The following is a 16,867-nucleotide window of genomic DNA, read 5'->3' as shown; positions in this document are numbered from 1 at the left end:
ACACAAGTCTAAATTAAATTCGCAACGTCGTAATCTTTATGAAAAACGTAGTTTCCGAAGAATCACAACAGACTACCATGATCAAAGCGAGAAACAATAAAACACACAACATACTATCTCGGAATGATCAATCATTCGAAATCTGATTGGTCTTAAGACAAAGTACGCATATACAATTTATACGTTGAGCTAAGTGATAGGAAAACTATTTGTTTTAGTACGCTCGTTTTTCTTCCAAGTATAAACTGATCAAAATGATTGTATAAGATGCAAAATAATTTTTGAACTGTCATTTTCGGCAACTACACTTTTCGACAATCAAATATTTATAAGGAAGCATATTATTTTGATTTTTACAACAGTTCGAGTGTGTACCTTTAACTGAAGTAATTGGACCGATACAAAGTATGTCGTATATATAAGGTTGAATGTGCGTATGATATCTGTGAGTCTTTGGGCGTTTCCAGTTCAGCAAAAGACTATTGGTGGACTATTTGCCTGCAAACAGACTAAAATTGTATCATCAAAATTGAGGTAAGTCTAGGGGATTTTTGGTAAAATGTTTATGAATTTAAAATTTCGATTTTATCATTTTTATTGCATACAAACAAAACATAACCAATTCGAATGCAAATATTTCAGAATATAATTATAAATATTCTGAAATCTTTATATAAAACGTAATCGTTTTGTCAGAATACAACCATCAAACAGAAAAGGCATTACAATTTATAAATTATCACTGATATAAAATGCTACGTTTAGAAAATTCGTGTGTTAACTAATTGTATTAAAGAGAGCTTAGTTAAAATAATATACGATGTTAATATATGTATGCAAAAAGAAAAGAAAACGGAAAACAAGTAGAAAAAAAACTTTGTCGCCGTTAGCCCAATTTTTAATTTACACTAGAAATTCAGCTTTAACAAAAATATTTTAGTATTCTTTACATATTTTTAACTTGTATAAAGATGACCTAATTTTGTTAATCAGTTGGGGAAGTTGTCCGTTATGGCGTGTTTGATTACATTACCCTCTATAGAAACCAACAGAAAAATGCTTCTAGATCTAAGGGGCATTTGTCAATTATGGCGTGTTTGATTACATTACCCTCTATAGAAATCAACAGAAAAATGCTTCTAGATCTAAGGGGCATTTGTCCGTTGTGGCGTGTTTGATTACATTACCTTCTATAGAAATCAACAGAAATGCTTCTAGATCTTTAAAACAATTGAAGTCTACTTACACAGTTAAATACGAATCTTATACTAATTAAACCATTTTCCATTGTTAAATAATAGCTTATGAGGTCAAAATAGCGAAATTCGCAATCTTATATAAGCAGAACTGTTATGGAGATATGATGTTTACATCACACATGATAATCAGATATTATTTTGTTTCAACTTAACGTGAAACGTCGATCAATATGACATTTAAAAGTCAATACCGATCATACCGCAATTTAATTATTTAAAACATTATTTAAACCATTATGAAAAACTGATGGTGTTGGGATTAGTTTAACAATGTAAAATTAGGACTAAGCTAGTAAATAATTAATCACTGTGTTAATAAAAAGGTCACGTTAATATATTAAGTAGTATTTCATATTTCATGAAGTTTTATAATGCATTTCAGTCTCATCAATGTATTGCAGATTCATGAATTAAAGTTCATTCAACAAACAAGACATACAAGCGCATTGTCACTCAAGAAAGAGTTTAAGGAGACTAACAATTGTATCATACAAATTTACAGATAAAAATTACCCTTGCTAATAGATTTTTTTTAACTACTTTAAGGCAATGAAAAAGGTCTGATAGTGTAATTTAGAACCAATGCACAAATAAGAAATTGCGGTATGATAAGGAATCCACATATGATCCACATTTGTAGTCGGATTAGCAATGCCACTTTACATATCACTTTAAAGTGACACTCTTGTTCAAAATCATACACATCTATTACAAACATAATTTTTGAGTGTTAAATCTTTAACTACGTACAAAATAATGCATTTATGGAAAAAATTAGATACTGATAACAATATTGTAACCGTCTATTTGATAGCTGAAAAAGTTTAATGATTAGTGAATTCTAAAAAAATATACTGTGATCTACTATAGTCTCATAAGGTAGATATACCATGTTTTCTGCACCTTTCTTTTAAATTTAGATAGGTATCCTTCATAAAAACCTTAGCTGTCGACATTGATTCATCCATGTTTGAATATCATTACATTTGTTTTAATTGTGGTAAATTTTATTTGGGAGTAAGAGTGCATCTTTAAATGTTATATATGTCAGTGTCGCCAGGCGTATCAATATATGTTCGTGCAGGGAAAACATTTCACGCTCTTGATTATTATGATACTATTAACTTTCAGGCTTTTAATAAAAGCTGTGCAGATATGAACAACACGACCGAAATCGCCGGGACAATTTCCTATGCGAACAAAATGAGGCTTATAGACAACGTTCCCGCCTGGTGTCGACATTTCTTGACGACGTTTCTTGCTGTTGCATTTCTACTTGGCGTACCTGGAAACTTTTTTATTGTAAAGGTCCACTACAACCTTAAGACAAAATCAGTCACAGATTGGATGGTATTTTATCTAGCGGTCTCTGACTTGTGTTCGCTATCAATATGTACGCCCTCGTTCATCATGACAAATCTTGGCGTATGGAATATGATAATGCCTTCCTGGATGTGCAAAATCCATTTTACTACCGCGAACATGGCGTACCTTTCTTCGAATATCCTGATTGCGTTTATAGCACTTACAAGGATAAGACAAACTATAGGAAAAGTAGATTTGTTATCACCAAAACAAGCATACTATTTTGGAATAGGCCTTATTATCGGGTCTCTTTGCTTTTCTTCAATTGCCTTTATTTTTACTGGGAACAATGTTATGGGTCATTGTTATTTTATACCAGAAATGATAAAACTCCAAATGTACTTTTATATCATATATGTTGTCATAGCGATTACATGCAGTGTGGTATAACATTTGTCAGTTATGGTAAAATTGTTAATTTTCTAAGGAATAGGAGACGAATTGGACCAGGGGAGGGAAACGGACACAACGCTTTTAGCAGAAATTATCTCCGTTCAATGCGAAGTAGTAGAATAATGGGAGTTGTTTCTTTCGTGTTTGTCGTTTCTGCTGTTATTCCTAGCACCTCTCTAGCCGTTCAAACGAGAATTAATTCTCAGAGCAATTCGGAAGTTACAAATATTCTCATATTTGTTTTCTCTAGGATATATTTCATCAACAATTTTGCTAACCCTATATTATATATCTGTATGTCCTCATCTTTCAGGAAGAACATGTTTTCAGGCTCGTGCCTGTCGAAAAACAACTCTTCAGTCACATAGGAAAAGCATAATGATAAACTATCGATGAACTGTATTAGCAGGTTCCTGAATAATTTAATTATTTCCTCAATACTTTAAATCAATGCCAATGAGAACATATCAAAGAACTCTTCTTGTCTAGATAAACATGTTTATTATGTAATTGTTTGTATTTGAGTATGTGGTGTTAGTTTGTTTTTAGTGTTTGTATTTGTGTGTGGTGTAAGTTTGTGTTTAATGTTTACATTTGTGTGTGGTGTAAGCTTGTGTTTAGTATTTGTGTATGTCGTGTTGGTTTGTTTTTAGTGTTTGTATTTGTGTATGTGGTGTAAGCTTCTTTTTAGTGTTTGTATTTGTGAATGTGGTGTAAGCTTGTTTTTAGTGTTTGTATTTTTGTATATGGTGTTAGTTTGGGTTTAGTGTTTGTATTTGTGTATGTGGTGTTTGTTTGTTTTTAGTGTTTGTATTTGTGTATGTGGTGTTAGTTTGTTTTTAGTGTTTGTATTTGTGTATGTGGTGTTAGTTTGTTTATAGTGTTTGTTTTTGTGAATGTGGTGCAAAGTTGTTTGTGTCATTAGTTCATTGTCGTTTGAACTATTGCCTTTTGTCCTTAAACATGGTTATTTCTGAATTTTCGACTACTGTAGTTTTCATTGTGTTATCAAAAATATAAAAGTTAAAACATGAACTGTTAAACTACAAAAACACGTAAAAGAAATTCTCACATTATGTATGCTCATTTATAAACAATAATTTGTTGCCGATCGCTCAGTATCAAACTTCCTCTCTAAAATGATGCACGGTCATTTTTTTACCTATTTCAGGGTGTATATTTGTTTAAACTGTTTAAAACGAAATAAATTTTGTCATGTTCTGTTTAAACGAAATTGTTGTTTTTATGTGAAAAAAACATGCATATGTATTGGAATTTGAGGCTCCGGAAGTAGAGCAGACATTATCAGATAATTTTAATTATCTCTTCTTTGCATACGCATAAAGAACTTAAATGTTGTTGGGTTTTTTCTCATGATCGGAGTGTTTGACGTGGTAAAAATAAAAGCTGAAAATATCAAATGGCGTTAGCTCCATCGCATTAATCGAATGTGAGTATAAGATAAACACTGACGTCATATTACTTATGAAGAATCACGAAAAAGTAACTATTTCGCGAGTTCATTCGTAATAACGTTCGATGTAAAAGTCGACATAAGTTTCTTGGATTAGTAAAGTAGACATTAAAGGTTAATTTAAAGAGAATCAACAGTTCACCCACTCAATCTCGAATGAAATCGGACGTTGCAAAGACTATAAAGATGAATACACTGTGTGAAATATATATAATTATAAATGTTTCTTGTAGTGAAAGCATAATTTGAGTGTAGTATATTCTGTGATAGTTCCAGACTGGAGAATGTTTCCTTTTATTTCGTTGATACATTATTTAACACATCTTCGTGCAAAAAAACACAACACGAAGCCACGAGTGAAAATATAGTTTTTCTATGACCACGAGTGAAATTAAATACGATCTTACACTGAATTTTCTGTTTCTTTTATGCTTATTTTCGGAGTTTTATTTTATTTTTATTTTTTTCTTAATTACCCCCTTTTTGAAAAGGGTGTAATTAATGCCTCACGCAAAATTATAGCTGTCAACTTTTCTATTTCCGGTTTGTTGAGAAAAAGTTCTCTGCTATTTCTTATAGTTTATTATTCGCTCGTTTTTAGTGAACATTTTTTATGAACAGTAATCAATAAAGTTTTATAAGTGCAAATATTTTCCAAAAAATACCGAAAACACTTTTATTTTAAGTGGGTCATTAATACATAACAAAATTACTACGCCGACATTTTATGAATGAAAATTTGGAAGGTCAAATGTGTTAGCGAAATAAATGCGGATATTCATTGGATTTTAAACATTTTTCTTAGTTTTAGACTGTTTTTTATGATACATGGATATTCAGTAATCTTATTGTCAGAGACCAGTCTGCTTCGCTTGAAAACAGGTTTGTTTTCCAGGTAAAGAGTGAATGCCACGCTACTTTGTTGACAAATTTTGAGGCGTGGGTGGGGTAAAAAAATATCTGTAAGTTGTTGTGTGAATTTTTCGGGAAGCTCGTTTTACGTATAACAGCGATATACAGTTCAAAATATATTTGAACGATGATGTAAAATTATATTTATGTTCGAACAGTTGTTTTCGTCTTTAATTTGTTTGGTATGAAACCAAATGTTTAAACATTCGATCAGCTTCAAGATGAAGAGCCGGTAATAAACGGTAAGTTGTTAATTTCCTTATATATATTTATTTAAATTTATTAAACATTTCTTTAAATTTTAAACATTTTTTTTTGCCAAAATTTCCTGGTTCAAATTGAAGTGTTCTGTTTTGATCAAGGGGAAGTTACTACAAAGGAATTTAAAAGTAGTTGTGAAAGTTGATATTTTCAATCCTTATTTTGCACTGAAAACATCAAATTTCACCGTTGTTATTTCACTTATAAAACCCCATATTTCATCGAAAAGCATGAAAGAAATATTTCTATTCATGTTTTTTTTCTGCCTAATCCAAACCTGGGAATTGAAGTGAAATAAATAATAAAAAATCATTCTATAAATTGAATATCTTGTTGTTATGATACATACATGATATGGGGTCACAAACCATTCACAATTTTGACAAGTGTACCTCGAATACATTAAGGCGCCGGGTGCGCTAGTGATGATGATCATTGCTTGAGGAAAAGTTGTGTAACAACTTACCTACCTGAATCACTTAAACATCATTTACAACTGTATTTAAGCATGTATTTTGATTGATGTTGGATGTCTGGAAAATGAAAAGTAAGCATCCTCACAAAAAGTCAGGCAGCATGAAAAAAATCACAGTCTTTTTAAATTTCTTGATCTAATTACATTTGGAATATCACTGTTAATGCAATGGCATGTGCTTACCAAAATGAATGGATATTATTTTAAAAAGAAAACAGATATCAAAGTTGGCCTAGCTATTTTTGGTCATTCCAAACCAATGTTTCCTTCTGAACTGATCGCTATTTCAGATAGCATTCCAGACCAAAGAATGAAACATATTCCTGAGGATTGAATGTCATGAATGGTAAAAGCACAGGTTGCCATTTTTAAGCTTTTTGCTATTTTGTCTGTTTGCTCAAAAGGCTATTATCTGATTCAAGCCATTATACCCATGACTATACGATTTGACCTGATTAAGCCTATGATGTAGAAGTAAAAAGCTTAATTGTGCTTTTACCATTCATGGCAAACACTTCACAGTGAAATTATTGGCATTTTTTCGAGACAACTGTTGCCTTTCAAAAACATATTTAGTAGTTAATATGTTCACACAAAAATATCATATTCTATGGTTTGGGCGGTTTATTATAAACCAAATACAACAATTAAAGCACAGATATCCAATTCAATACACAATTCCACCAAGGTATACGAAAAAATGTTTAAAAATATCTATATTATAACTTATTTTGACAAAAGATGTGTGCCTGAGTGTGGTGCAGATATGTGTAACACATACATCTTTTTTACCATCTTTGCTTCTATGATAACAGTTTTACAACACTATTAAAATTTAGCTTTTCTGAGTTTGAGTCTCAAATTAAGACTCAGGTGCCATGCTTATGAACAGTCTAAAGTCCAAGTCTAGACTTAAACGCTTTTTTAAGAAGGAACACAATAAAGTGTATTCTATTTATTTCACAAATATATATGTAAATAATAGTACAACACTCACATAGAAATACATATATATTACAGTAAATTACACCATCAATGTTTGCTAGAAGAAAAGTTACAATGAAATGAAGTTTTGCCATATTGAGCCTTGAATCTGAACTCAGACTTGAGACTGTTCTTAATCACTGCCCCAGTTCAGGGCCCATATTCACTTAAGTCTCGAGACTCAGACTTGAGACTGTTCTTAAACACTGCCCCAGTTCAGGGCCCATATTCACTTAAGTCTCGAGACTCAGACTTGAGACTGTTCGTAATCACTGCCCCAGGACGTAAGTGAATACGGTCCCAGTAAACAGCAATACAAAATCACATCATCGAAGATGTCAACCAGCCATTCATCTTACTATATTGTAAAATCGCCTGTTGGCTTATCAAACAGGCTTTCCGGATTGTTCTCCAGTTCTTCGTCAAAGGCCGACTTTTGCGGCATACATTGTGCATTCTCCTTTCTCCCATACCGTTCAACCCGCAAGCCCGCATTTAAATCATTCTGGTCACGTGGCTCAACCCGGATTGCGTCCCCTGATCCAATGGCGGGATCCTCATCGAAATAGTTGTAGGGCAGCAGGAAAAAGCGAAGGTCAAGGCCAACTGTAGGGGTCACGGGCTGGTCCTCCATGTGTGGGATATGATGCACACCCATTGTCACCCAGGCTACCTGGTCCTGTATTGTGGAAAAGAGAAATTTATAAAGGCATGTAGAACTTGTAATAAGACACTCTGAAATTGTGTTGCAGCTATCAAGCGCTAATTTTTAAATAACAAAATTTTAAGTTTCGCAAAAATACATGTACCATGTTATGTTGCACATATACTTGAGGCCGATGTTTCAGGTAGTTAGTTAACAACGTTGTGAACGCTTTCGTTATTTAATTTCTAAATTTTACTGCTCCGTAGATGTAACTGATATACTTATTATTATACATATGTTGGAGCTGCATTTATTCATTAAAACATATATATGAGAACATCATAAAACGTTTTACCTTTTAAAGTTTACAACAATGATGTTTATCAAGTGGTTTACTTAAATATAAGACATACTTACCACATCTGAAATGGACTCATTATCCGCCATAAAGTCTTGAAAGTCGACAACTGGATTTTCGCCGTCATAGCAAGCGTATATGGAGCTGGATCGCCGCTCAGAGTCCTTGTATCGAGTGACAGCAAGTTGGTGCCGTGCCCAGGAAACAGACGGTTCCTGACCTGTTCCTGGGGTAACCATCTGTAGGAAAGATTAAACCATAAGTGTTAATACGAATTGTTTTTCTTGGTATAGCAAATTGAGCCTAAAAAATTAACCGGCGTTTTGAAAGCAACTTGTTATTGTATTTGCTGGTTATTATCACGTATCGTTGCCCATATATTGATTGATTGGGATTAAGCCAGGTTGGGTGTTTCAGAACAGGGGCTCAGGGTAAAATGGTTCATTGTATAAAAAAAATCGAAAGTCTTTGATTTTATGACATTGACAGCAACTATTTATTTTTAATTTTTATTTGAAGTACATTGTTTATAATATTAGGTTTCAACTGCCAAATGTGTAGAATTTGTATGTACGTATTTATAATCATAATGTTAGTTTTAATCAAATCAAAATAAATACTATTTTCAAATTTGCACTAATAATATGAAGGCAGAAAGATACATTTGCTGGTCTTAATTAGGGCAGAAGGATGCTACCAAGAAAAAAGACAAGGTGCAGCACTCTTCCACAACTCTAGCTTAAACTTAACAAAGATATGCTACGAGACTACACATTGTCATGGTAACTACAATGTATGATGGAATTAATTTATATAATAGTACAGTCGAACCCTATTTGCTAGGATTCCCAGGGACCGGCGAAAATACCTCGAGCCTCAGGAAATTCGAGCCAAGCGGGATTGTTTAGCTTCAGTACAAAGAAATCGGTCCTTTACATTTAATTTTAGCCAACGAGATGTTCGAACCAAGCGAGTTCGCGAGAACGGGGTAAGACCGTTTATGGATAAATTAGGTCAGTAAAATTTGTTTTTATAAATCTAGATAAATAAACGTTGCATTGCAATGGCGGAGCTGAAAAATCATGTTTTCATAATCAGTATTAAAAGACGTGCATTTTCTAAAATCTTCCTCTCACAAAAAACGTTGGTGGGCTAAACAAAGCCGTTAAGACATATTCAAAGATTTTATGAAGTTAAAACGTTTCATTGCTTATGGGCCAAAATTCTGGTTAAAGTGTTAACGTATCTTTTTTCGACGACAGGCAAATTACGGACTTCAAGCTTCAAAAAGTGCACTACGCCAGTAATTGTGATTAGTTTATTAGTGAAACATTACCTGTGCATATTAAGATCCGATTCATAGTTCTCTCCCTTGTTGTTAATTTTGCCACTGTTTTTTGTTTTTGTTTTCTTCATTGAACAGTTTGAACGTGATTTCGTCTAGATTCTGAATTATTGGCGCTATTCTTAAAAATCATACATTTAATTTCATTATATACCAAAACAGTATACATACCTGTTTTGACATTCCTTTCATTAGAAGTCTATATGCCCTCGGTACGCCCGCTCTCGTTTTGACCTTGTCATTATAGAAGGTCAAATACTTTGGTGTGGATAAGTTATAATTCACGGCTGCTGATGCCTCATTTTTGATCTGCTTCCGAACCATTCTCGTCTGCGAATATTTGGCACCAGAAGATGCTGACCATAAAGTGTTGTCAGCAACCTCTGGACGAACTTCAATGGTCTCAAACCGGTTTGCCTGGCCGTTTATATCCATATCTACTTTAAAATTAAACATATGATGATGAATATTGCCTGTAATATGCTCGTTCAGTGCAAAGCCGTATTCGTTTTCTGGTGGGAACCTGAACGAGGCTAAAATATACCCTGTCGAAATGGCTTTAACCTCGACAGCGCCGTTCTGGTGGAATATGAAATCAAATATGTAGTCGTAGTTGATAACAGTTGCAACAGTCCGCACTATTAAGACTGAGTCTAGCATTCCTTCATAGAACTTATTCCCGCCAAAACTTGTCAAGTGACGGCGGAGGGGAGTAGCGGTGTTGTGTTCAAACACGCAAAAGGCCCGATCCACAACCATTGGTGCTTCCTGGGATTCGATCACGTGATTTGCACTAAGGAAGGTCGCGTGGACGGGGCAGTCACCTCCAGGCACTAGTGAGCGCGCTCGGGTACCGATTAAAGCGACACTGTCGGTGTAGGCGGCGAAGCGAATCTCTGGGCTATTGGCAGAGTAAAACGCAGCACATTCTTGAAGACTTAGTTCGTATAAAATGCGTTTGTCATCAAATCGAATGTCAAACAGTTGAGGTCCAAAGAGAGTCGACATTCTGACGTCAAAGTCCCAGCCCATATATTGAATGTGACGTCCTTTAATTGAGTAGCGCTTTCCGTCTGGCTCGAACTCTTGTGGAGGACTAAGCGGTTCCGAAGGAAAAAGAGTTCCACGTCTGTTGAGGGATGAGAACAAGTTCCTGTCTGCTTTTGGATAGTTGACACGAGTTTTTGCAAAGGTGTTGGCATTGTACGCTTGGACAAGTTCATCCACACTGCGGAACATGCGCCCAGCGTGAAATATTCTGTCGATATAATACTGGTCAGGGTCGCTACTAGTTAAATCAACGCGAACAACGAAATCTAAAGAATTGAGGGACCAAAATTCCACTGTTGGAGCAAGCCAATACCACATCTTTCGATTCATAGGCTCCCCACTAGCACTTGAAGACATCGGGGTGATCATTTCGAATCCCAGACAGTTGTTAGAACAGTCTCCAAGCTTTCCACCATAGCTTTCAAGTAAAATAGCATTTGCCTTGCCGCCGATTTCTGCGTGTAATAAGGTGATAGCTGCAACAGTTTCTGGTCCTGTAAGAGGCCGATAGCGGAAGGGAAATGTTCCTTTGTCCTTCATATATGTTGGATTCGCTGTGGGTCCCACTGTATATTCTTCGGATACCGGAACTTTACTATCTCCTCGGAAGATTACCACTCGGGCCTCACGTACTGGCTGCGAGTTCCCATTGTCAAGGTAATCTAGGGCCTCTTGTTTAATTGGAGGCAGGAGCTCAAAAGAAAATATATAGCTCGAGTTGAGAGTGATTACTGAAGGCTTTACGAGATTAAGTTCTTTCTGGCCATACAAAAAGCGCTTTACAGCTTGGATTTCTGAGTGCGTGAGGTCATAAAATGGCGGAAGGTTATCCGGAGGATCAAGAGCAATATTTGAGGAGGTAGGGCAGCTGTCCGGTTGGTCTCTAAGACGAGAAGCCACAACACCCAATGCTATCGCAAGGGCAAAAACCGCTACAAGTAACAGCACCACAAAACAGCTGCAATACCCAATTGTCCTCTTATGCTTCTCAACTTCCATTGTTGTAAAGACCGCCAAATGATTGTCTCTGAAAATGACAAGTTTTGCATTCAAAACCAAATTAAAATATGTAACAGACTTAAAAAGCCCAAATGCGACGAAACCAGGTTTTTGATATGTGCATTCAGAAAAAGTGGTACTTAAAAGTACGAGCATTTTCCTACCAGCCCCCAAAATCATCTACACGATCGTTGTATTTAAATCTGAATCACAGTTTCATAAGTGTTTTCTGTAAACTGACCTTAACCTGGGCATGCTTCACATGCCTCCTATATATTAAGTTTCATGTACATAAATTAAATGTATCGAAAGTAATGAGTATTAATAACTCATGAATTGAATAAGTTGTTTTGGTCTTATGTTATGATAAATGGTCCTGGCCTTTATTACTACCTAAGTAAAAGCGAACTTGACCTATTTCTCCCTAATGAACAGCTTTACATAAACGTGATATACACCAAGTTTCGACTTTATAAATTAATTTTTAGTTAACTTATGAAACAAATAAAGCATGACGCTTTGTTACAAAAGCGCCATCGACAACATGTAATTCATAATTTAAATGTCAATACTAACTAAAGTTTTTAAGCAGTTTTTTTAGGTTACAAACAGGAATCCTGCTTCAGCCCCAAAAGCAACCCTGAGGTACGTCTTGAAATTTACTTGCCATCACTTTTAAATAACACCAAGTAGGAACCGGTTTATAAATAAAAAAGTGCGAATCTTAAAACCACTCTATTTTAATACGGTTATAAGATTGCAACGTTAATGTGAATTTGACAGCAATCCGAAGAATCTTAAATATATATTGGCGAGGAACCGAGAGAAATAGGTAATAAATAGATAATTGCGCAGAAAATGGTTATGTATTGACTCAAAGACCTTGCCTTAGTTTACCTACTACAAATAGTCAACACGTTACAGCCAATATCAGATTTCATTTAATTAACGTCACATAAACAGTTAACTTGCAAAAAGAAAGCAATGTTCCTATATTCTAGTACATTAACTAGCTAATTGTATTTGAAATTCATCAATTTACATTACCTTTTACGTAAAGGTTTTGACAGGCACTGACCGGTGACAGTTTTGGACACTCAAGTATTTGGTATTGCTTGTGTACAGAATTGTAAAAAATAATATCACGCTTGTCGGGCCTACAGCCTTTCAACGCATTCAGCGCTTTTATTTGTGTTTCTTATTGTAGATGTGCTGGGGTCTATTTTTAGATGAACACTGTGGGTGCCACTTGATGCATATATCGCTTCATCTAGCTTTTTATGTAGGCTATTTTTAGTCGAAAATGACTTTTTTTTGGTGTAATTAATGCATATTTGTTTTACCATATTGACATGATAAGTTCACTTTGATAAGGGATGGGCGGGCGGGCGCCGTCCCCCTCTTACCCCTGGAACCGCTAATGCAGCCTTATGCTTTGAAGAAAATTTCGAATAAATCCATGACACATTCATTGTTATCATTAACAAATCACTGTTTTTACAAAAATAACTTTGGCTTCGAACAAAGACTTAAAACAAAGGTAGCTATTATTTTTCTTCACCATTTTATTTGAAACAAAGGGCAGTCTATGCTTCCTAAAGAACCCCGCCTTCGTTTGATAAGGTGATTAGTTTCCTCAAACACTTCGACACACCTGTTTCCAAAATTATGTTTAGACAGCGATTTTGTGAAAAAGTTTGTCTGAGTGTTTTAAGAAACTAAACTGTCAACCAATTCTGGTAAAAGACCGAAGGCGTAGCGGCGAAGACTGCGCTATGTTTCATTTAAAATTGTGAAGATATAATACTATAGACTAGACTAGGGACACCAGATGATACAGTTGCAAGAAAAAAAATAGATTGTCAAAAGCTTTTGATATCGTTGTGTACAACGCATTGAATTTTGTTATTAAACTGATGCGTCATATCGCTTTCGACACATGTATCTTTGGAAGATTTTCCCTATTTTTCCAATTCGAAATTTACTAGGTTTGTCTAACACGTAAATCCCCGTTAATTTACAAATATCGTCGGTATATGTTTCTGTACTAATCACGTGACTTTCACATGCTAAATATGCATACCATGAACTGGAAAACCAATATGAGCTCATTTAAATTGGTAAATCCAGCTGATACAGGGGCAAAATATTATTTTAACCATGTAAAATGATGTATTATCGGCCTTATACTAGACGTTTTGTCAATTCTAGGCTTGTTTTGTTAAATTATGTATTTGCCGATTTGGGGGCAATAAGGTGTCTAGCCCCTTTAACGTCTTCATTCATAGCAAACTATTTTATTCCAATGAAATATTTATGGCGCAATTTATGGTGGTATATACACAATTATTAATACAAGTGTTCACAATCACTGAATTATTGGTCAACAAAAGTGGACATTATTGTTCTTTGCTGAGTATATGTCACATTCTAAAGCTGCACTCTCACAGACGGGCAAATATATGCGAAAATGCATTGAAACCAGTGATATAAGACTGCTTACAAAAAGTCAGGACGCAGATTTTCATATTTAAGTTCAAAAATTGATGTTTTATTTTTCTTAAACCGTTAGTAACGCTTTTAGCCGTAAAACATTAGTTTTCAAACGGAAATATGAAAATTTGCGATCTGATCTTTTGTCGGCAGTATTATATCACTAGTTTGCAGATTTTTACAAATAAATGGCTCGTTATTATTTCCAAGACAAAAAAAATAAAAAAAAGTTGTCAAACGGTTAATCTGTGAGAGTGCAGATTTAAGTACGGTCGTGAAATGTTCCCCTGCCTGTTTTAGAAAACATTTTCGGTTATTAAAATGCATTATAAAAGCATTGAAACTTTGATCTGTTTACAAACAAACTTATATTTATATTTTTGAGTCCATAATTATTCTGTATAATATTGACGAGGTGAGACATTATAACAATTCTTAAAAAGAAATGCAAATTATTCAGTTTTGTAATATTAGACAGAGGCAAAAAACATTAACTACAAGAAATGACTTCTCCTGATGTTATCAAAGTTTTATAAATAAAATATATAAGAAATAAAAAATATGTTTTGAAATAAAAACACTTAACCATTCTAAAAATCATTCTTACCTTAATCGTTATACCCAGTACTGCACAATTTTGAACCATAAGATCCTCACGTATCAAAAACCCTCGAAAACAACGCTTTGAAACAGAACAGAAAGGGAAAGACATTAATTTACCAAAAGGCCATCTGATAACAAAGGTAATTTATAAATATACTTCAGCTGGCCTTGGAAACAGCTCCTTGCTGATTATATTCAGCGTGGCGTCGTTTTTATGTTGTTTATGCTGGAAGCCGGAATCCGCAGTAATGTTTCGGGGCCCAGATTCAGTAAAGATTTCAAGCGTTAATTGATTTTTCTGAGTGGTTTAATTATCGTCATTTTGTTACATATTTGTGTTAAGTGAATATTCAGCCGTGAACCCAAGTATAAGGAAATAAAGAAAAGATAAACGTGATACCATTTGCGATGTTTCTTACAGATTAAGGATTTTTGAAGAATGGACAAAGATCCTCTTTCGAAACGGGCACCGAGCATCATTGTTTATTTTCAATAAAAATAATTGTAATTGGAAAATCATTTAATCTGTTGAATGTCACTGATGACAGGACTGTTTACATTAATTAATTTGATAGCCACTAAAAGCTAAACAAATCAAGTCATCCATTTTGATCCAAAAGTTACGTATAAAAAAGTTATTGAGTGGACAAATTTCATAGTTGAAAGGGCTATGCTTGGATTTCGTCTCATGTTTCGTTTTTCTTGATAATACCCTGCACTAGCAGATCCCCCTTAAATCGTCCAACTTTACTTTTTATTTCAATAAACGAGAAACAAGTAATTACATACGCCCAAACTTCACCATTTCGGACAAGAAATTGTTAAAATGTTCATGGGGGGACCAAGACTATAAACCAAATCAATTCCGAATCTGAGGGAGATGCGCCAGTCAAAATGTTACGCCTCTAACGTATGCCCCCTCCAACGTCGAATCATGCACCGCCTCTGCACTTTATAATCCATTCCATTCAGACGTGCACTTCAGACATTTCATAGCTAAGAGGTTAATCATCGAGGGGTCAAATCGAAAATATTCTAAGTGACATTGGATGAAAAGTTGTAGCCCCCCCCCCCCCCCATGTTATAACATACCATGAACTACCAGAAAACAGGTCTCGCTTTCTCGAAAAACAAAACAAGAAACACAAAAATATTTAAGCAAATACGAGTTATCTTTGTTTAAAGGGACTAGACACCAGATGATACAATTGCAAGAAAAAAGTAACACAAAGATATTAAAGCAAATTCGAAGTCTGCCAAATTCCACCCATACAATAAGTTAAGAAATGGGGGCTAACATCAAAATGATCAATTGTAAATGTAATATAGTTCTTGTGTATTCAGTTTATGTGGTATTACCATTCTAAAAATAGAACTGGGCATTCCAAATGGAGTTGTGTTTTATTGTTTTGACTTTAATTTGCAATTTTCTTACAACTTTAGCATTGATTGTGTTATCAAATGTACAGTACATAAAGTGTGTCACTGATAAACATTTCATTAGTTGCCAGTGAGCATTTAAGCCTGGCTCTTTTTTAAAGGGACTAGACACCAGATGATACAATTGCAAGAATTTTTTTTTATAATTGTCAAATGCTGACATAAAATTGATATCGGTGTGTACAACGCATTGAATCTAACTTACTGATGTATGGTATCGCTTACGACACATGTGTCTTTCGCAGTTTTTGCGGGGTTCTTTCCATGCGAAATTTACTAGGTTTGTCTACCACGGAAACCATTATCCGCTATTTTTAAATGGGTAAACCCAGCTGAGACAGCAACAAAATATTATTTTTGGAAATAATGTATTTGCCGATTTGGGGACCATTTGGAGTCTAGTCCCTTTAAGTAATTATTCAATTACTAGCACATTTCTTATATGCTTTTACACTTTTAGAATCAAATTCCCTTGTGAAAGATTTTGATATACATAATTGAACAAAAGATATTAGTTATACGATATGAAGTAAATTATTAAAGATTAAGAATTGGCGGAGTCTTTCTGCCTTAGAACCCAATCTCATTGGCTGACATTTTGTCAACGCAAAATCTGACACATAGAGAGAGGCAGTAGGCGAACCTTTAAACAGAAGTTAATATTCTAAATGATTAAGCTTTGTACTTAATGATTGCCTATCTGCAATTTTATTGGCTGAAAATGTAGGTGGTATTCTAATGTAAATAAATGTGGTTTAAGCGCAAGAAATGTACTTGAGTTCTTACTCAAAAATAGGTTTAAGTTCTAAA

General features: G+C 34.5%; 1 protein-coding gene across 1 annotated transcript; it reads right to left on the bottom strand.

Moving 5' to 3' along the window:
• Positions 1 to 6,761: 6,761 nt before the first annotated feature.
• Positions 6,762 to 14,766, bottom strand: LOC128202977 (putative amine oxidase [copper-containing]). Its single transcript, XM_052904195.1, has 4 exons — positions 14,622 to 14,766; positions 9,644 to 11,549; positions 8,187 to 8,366; positions 6,762 to 7,802 (listed from the first exon to the last, which is right to left on the bottom strand). Exons 2-4 carry the CDS (start codon positions 11,519 to 11,521, stop codon positions 7,482 to 7,484), a joined length of 2,379 nt encoding a protein of 792 aa, XP_052760155.1. The 5' UTR covers positions 11,522 to 11,549; positions 14,622 to 14,766; the 3' UTR covers positions 6,762 to 7,481.
• Positions 14,767 to 16,867: the final 2,101 nt, after the last annotated feature.

The sequence above is a fragment of the Mya arenaria genome, chromosome 9, assembly GCF_026914265.1.
Source record: "Mya arenaria isolate MELC-2E11 chromosome 9, ASM2691426v1".
NCBI classification, from domain to species: Eukaryota; Metazoa; Mollusca; class Bivalvia; order Myida; family Myidae; genus Mya; species Mya arenaria.
The sequence above is the reverse complement of the archived record's forward strand: the minus strand, read 5'-3'. Positions and strand labels throughout refer to the sequence as shown.